The sequence below is a fragment of the Gekko japonicus genome, unplaced genomic scaffold, assembly GCF_001447785.1.
Source record: "Gekko japonicus isolate JY-2015 unplaced genomic scaffold, Gekko_japonicus_V1.1 scaffold1799, whole genome shotgun sequence".
Lineage (NCBI taxonomy): Eukaryota > Metazoa > Chordata > Lepidosauria > Squamata > Gekkonidae > Gekko > Gekko japonicus.
Genome location: NW_015162004.1, coordinates 83,436 through 89,012, shown reverse-complemented (window position 1 = coordinate 89,012; position 5,577 = coordinate 83,436). Strand labels below are relative to the sequence as shown.

The window sequence follows — 5,577 nt, the reverse complement described above, 5'->3', positions numbered from 1 at the left end:
CCAGCACCAAGAACACAGAGCATCACTTATCCTAGACTGAGAGTTCCTATCTATACCTTGTGGCTAATAGCCAGTGATGGACCTCTGCTCCATATGTTTATCCAATTCCCTCCTGAAGCCGTCCATGCTTGTAGCCGCCACCGCCTCCTTGGACGGGAGAACACCGAGGAAGACTCCACGGAGACAAGCGGTGGCAAACCACCTCTCCTCGTCTCTTGCCCTGAAAAACCCTCTCAGGTGGAACTTCACGGGGTCACCGTGAGTCGGTTGCAACTTGAGGGTTCTCAATTATTATCTATGACCCTTGTCCAGACTGCCTGAGTGTGAACACCCCATGGTGATTTGTTAGGTTTTCCTGGATAAATATCTGTGGGTCCTGGGTTGGTGGTGGGCATTGGCATATTGGAGTGTGATGTGGAGGGGAAGAGGGCGAAGGGGAGCCCTGGTGAGGTGATAAATGGAGCCTGCCATCTTCTCCTCTCCCAAAACATGAGGCCTTCTAATGGGGGTGAGGGAAGTTACTATTTGTGCAGACACCCTTGGCCTCAGTGTGGGTCTTCTGTGGTCCCTCTTGGTGGCAGCTTCGTACACATAACCCGCGTCATCTCCCCAAGTAGAATTCACTGCCTCCCGCCCCTCCTTCTCTTGGGCCCAGTTCTAAAAGGTAATGCTGGTGATGTCACTGCTTTGAATGGATGGCAGCCCAATACGAACAAGGCACCGGATGTGTGCGAAGCCCTTCCGCCGAGTCCTCCTGCCTGACCAACATCGCCTCTTAGAACTGGGCCTTAGAACTTTGAGGAGAAGCCAGTGTTCAGAAGGCCCCAAAGAGAGAAGATTGGAAAACAAGTACTTTGTACCCCAAATTGCAGAAATGTAGCTATTTGTTTCCTCAGGTTCAGATTGTGTGTGTGTTTTGTACTGCCTTGTCCGACAAACACCAGACCAGCATCGTCTCTTTCTCCATTTCCACTTCCTGCCTTGGTCACCACAGGTCCTGCGTTCCTTGGGCTACATCAATGAAGGAGGGGCGGTGGAGCTGAAGGGGAGTGTGGCCCGCCAGATCAGCAACCACGAACTGCTTCTGACGCAGCTGCTCCTGGACAATACCCTGACAGACCTGCGGCCGGAAGAGATCGTGGCCTTGCTGAGCTGCACCGTCTGCCAGGTCCGCACCCAGGTGGAGCCGCAGCTGCCCTCCGTCCTCCAGAAGGTGAGCAGGGCGGTGAAAGCTGGGAGGGACAGCTGGGAAGTCACTGGGGAGGGGGAGACCAAGAGAAGCAGAGGCTCAAAAGGGAGAACAGGTTTTAGTCGCGAGTTCTGAACGATGGATTTCCTGCACATGGATGAGCTGTGTTCTCAAGAGTGTCCACTGGGGATGTGCATTTGGTTTACCAGAACAAAAAAAACCTGGAAAAATACCTTACCAGTATTTGGGGGTGGTGGGTGGGTGGGGGGTTAGCTGAAAAGAAAATACTGACCCCGAATAAAAGCTGATTAATTTTTTTTGGCTTTTAATCGGGTTAGCTATACCAAGGAGAGGATCAGGTGGGGCAGCGGGAGCAGAGCGCTCCATGCCGCCTCAGCTGGGGGGCTCCTCAAGCCAGGTCTGTGTGCCACAGGGAGAGAGCTCTCCACCACATACAGATACTGGGGCCAGCTTCTCCTGTCCCGTGGTTTAAACCACCAGGCAGGAGAGTCCCAGTCAGGTCTGCGTGCCGAAAAAAATTGGCAATCCTGAATATTTCCTGAATCCCAATATCATACCATTAAAATCCTTCTCTCATAATATATCCCTATGTGTTATTGGAATGTTGTCTACAATTTCTTATACAAAGTTTATTATAGTTTTATCTGAAACTTTTAGCGATTTTGCACGATAACTAGGGTATATTTTATTCTGTGTTTCATGCTGGTGTAATACCGTAATAAATTACTTTGACCATACTGATATTGGAATTTGGGAATATTGGAAAATACCAATATTTTTCGGGTTCAGTATATCCGAACTCAAAAAATACCGAATTTTTTTTATGCACACCCCTAGAGTCCACCCCTTCTGTGCTGCTGGGAATACTTCTAACCCTCGTAATAGCGACAAGCTTTTCCTGATCGAGCAGGTGTGACTTTTAATAGAGCAGGTGTGACTTTAATAGCTCCTTCTTCCAAGGGGTTCAGTAAGCCCAACCGGCTGGGTGCTTGGCACATGTCCCACATCCTAGTCCCACTGAAAATAGGGGACAGCAACACTTGGTGTTGAACCATCTTTATTTGATTAATTAGTTATTCATAGTCCACCGTTCTGACTTCGACTCCATGTGGACGACAAAATGGAAATCAATGCAATGAGACATCTAATAAGCAATGTAATAGAACTAGGATTGCAGAAAGTTGAAACAAAGCAGATGTCTGAATAGAGCATAAGCACTGAACATGACCTGTTAAACAATGCAGCACATGGTACTACAGAAATAGAAGGAGAGTACACTTTCCTGGGCTGCTCTGTTAGCCAGTGGGTCACCAGGCACTGCAGGCAGGGACCCACATTCTCCCACCCAGCTTACACCATCCTGTGCCTCTCTGTCCCACTCCCCGTTTCAGGGCATCGAGCACATCCGGTCGGTGGCAGAAGAGATCGCCCTGCTGCAGCGCAAGTGTGGCTTGCAGGAGTCGGTGGAGGATTTTGTGGAGCAGTACAAGTTCGGGCTGGTGGAGGTGGTCTATGAATGGGCCCGGGGCATGGTGAGGCTTGGAGCTGCGTTATCACGTCCCTTCCTTCCCAGTTCAAAAGCCCTCCCTTGCTCCCCACAGGCCCCTTTGGTGTAGTGGTTAGGAGCACGGACTCTAATCTGGGAGAACCGGGTTTGATTTCCCTTTTCTCCACGTGCAGCTGCTAGTGTGACCTTGGGTCATTTACAAGTTCTTTCAGAGCTGTTCTCTCACAAGCAGTTTCTGTCAGAGCTCTCTCAGCCCCCCATCTACCTCACAGGGTGTCTGTTGTGGGGAGGGGAAGGGAAAGGAGATTGTAAGCCGCTCTGAGACTCCTTTGGGTAGTGAAGGGCAGGGTATAAATCCCATCTTGTCTTCTTCTCTCTCTTTGCTGGGTCTTTCTCCTATGAAGGACGGTCTGGTTGTGAACAAATGTCCAGGTGGAAGGGCTTTGGGGGGAGGGGGGTCACACCCTGTGCCTGGCTTCCCACTGTGTTTTTATGCGTAGATCTCTGCTATTGTTACTGCCTCTCTCTTAGCCAGGGATTAACCCTGGGCTAAAGGAAGGGTGCTTGCACTGTCAGCCGTGAGCGAGTGCAGAATAGACCCGATTGGTATGCTAGGAATCTTACCTGTGCCACAAACCTAGTAAAGAGCCTTTGGGAAGCCAGGTACTCCCTCCGCTACAATCCTCCATCTGCATTGTGGGGGGATAATACCAGGCCCGTAGCTAGGATTTTGCAGCTTGTGGGGATTTTGTGGCTTGTGGGGTAAAAATTGTACTGGTGGGGCTGCCATTATTTTTATGTCCGCTCCAATCCGCCCCCAAGCCCGACTGCCGGTGGCCACCCCTCTCCCTCCCCCTCCTGCAAAATTTAAAGGGCCCTTCGGCTAATTATTGAGGAGCACGTGGCCCGCTGATCAGCTGGAGGGCCCTTTAAATCTTGCAGGAGGGGAGGGAGAGGGGAGCGCGCCATCCCCCGCTTCTTCTCAAAAGCATTTTAAAATCTTCTGGGGCTAGCCCTTTAAGGAAGGGGGCAGAGCCCCCAGTAGCTCCACTGTAGCTACAGGCCAGGATAACACCTGCCTTAAAAAGGATGAAGTGTGCCATCCAGTTGCAACTGACTCCTGGCAATCGCAGGTTAAGCAGAGGTGGTCTGCCATGCCCTCCCCTTTGCAGAGTCTTCCTTGTTGGTCTTCCTTCCAGCCCCGCTTAGCTTCCAAGCTATGAAGAGATCGGGCTAGTCTGGGCTATTATGGCTGCTACCACGGCTACCTTACTGATTTCTTGTTCCAAGTTAGGGGGGCGGGGTCTGCGGGAATGGGGGATTACTTTGGAGCCAGTGTGGTGTAGTGGTTAGGTGCGTGGACTCTAACCTGGGAGAACTGGGTTTGATTCCCCCACTCCTCCACATGCAGCTGCTGGTGTGACCTTGGCTCACACCACAAGTTCTCTCAGATCTGTTCTCTCAAGAGCAGTCCTAGAAAGAGCTCCCTCGGCCCCACCTACCTCACGGGGGTGGGGGTGTGTGTCTGTTGTGGGGAGGGGAAGGGAAAGGAGATTGTAAGCCGCTCTGAGGCTCCTTCGGGTAGTAAAGGGCAGGGTATAAATCCAATCTCTTCCTCCTCCTCCTCCTCTTCTTCTATTGCGTTTTGTGTAGGCATTTTAAAGCATTTTTAATTGAGTCACCTTGCACTGCAAAGCGAAGATGGGTTATCGGTATTCTGAGAAATAAAATACAAGTGAGATGATGTGTGTAGAAATAGATAGCCGTCGGGGCTGTGGAGGTCTGCACCGTTTTGTTCCATCTGCTTGCTGACCCAGAGTTGGGACTTCAACCCAAACGGCACCACAGTTGACGTTTCAGACTAGGATGGCAGTGTGGCCCGTGCAAGTGACTCCTGACTAACTGGCCCCCTAACTGGTTCCCTTTCTGCTTCTCCTTCGCTACCCGTTTGCCGAGATCGCCCGCCTGACGGACGTGCAGGAGGGGATCATCGTCCGCTGCATCCAGCGCTTGGACGAAACCTGCCGGGAGATGCGCAACGCGGCCCGGGTCACGGGGGAGCCCACGCTGCACGCCAAGATGGAGACTGCCTCCAACATGATCAAGAGGGACATTGTCTTCGCGGCCAGCCTCTACACCCAGTGAAGGGGAAGGGGGCCTGCCTTTCTGCCTCTCACCTCGGTGGGAAGGGGGCGAGGGTGTCTCTCGGATTCCTGACCTCTGAGAGGTCGCAGTTGTATCTCGCGGGAATAAAGAAGATGCGTTCTCGTCACTGGGGGGGATGCTGGCCTTTGCTTTCTTTGAACGCCCTGCTGCCATCTCATCCGAGGCCTTTCAGAAACCCTTTGCGGTCTTCCGGTTTCCGAATCGTCCGGTGTAATTTAATGTCACATGAGCACAGGGAATCCAGGTCGTTTATGAACAAGTTTAGTAGCCCCAGTCCTAATACAGAATCCTTCCACCATGGGTGAGGGCTGCCTGTTCCCGTATTTATTGGCAACAAATTCTGCTGATCAATCCAGGTGGGGTAGCCATGTTGGTCTGAAGCAGTAGAACAAAGAGTCCAGTGGGGCACCTTTAAGACCAACAGAGTTTTATTCAAGGTGTGAGCAGGCACACTTCCTCAGACACAGTGAAGAGGAACTTACCAGTCCATACATATAAGGCAGAGGTTGAACAGCAACTTAGCATACAATGTTTCCCCCCAGAATTAAATCCAAACAATGATGACCTTATAAAATTAGCTTGTTATTCCTGTTTGCCTCTGTTAAAACATTTCATTATATTGTATGCTACTTTGCCGTGGCTCAAGTGGTTAAGACGGTGAACTGCAGGCTGTGGAAGGTCAGTAGTTCAGCAG

General features: G+C 51.2%; 1 protein-coding gene across 1 annotated transcript in view; it reads left to right on the top strand.

The window, feature by feature from the left end:
- Positions 1–4,977, top strand: part of SKIV2L (Ski2 like RNA helicase) — a 43,377-nt gene extending 38,400 nt beyond the window's left edge. The window contains 3 exon segments of the mRNA XM_015405455.1: positions 995–1,213; positions 2,602–2,742; positions 4,662–4,977. Of these exon segments, the coding sequence (XP_015260941.1) occupies positions 995–1,213; positions 2,602–2,742; positions 4,662–4,862 (561 nt within the window). The 3' untranslated portion in view covers positions 4,863–4,977.
- Positions 4,978–5,577: the final 600 nt, after the last annotated feature.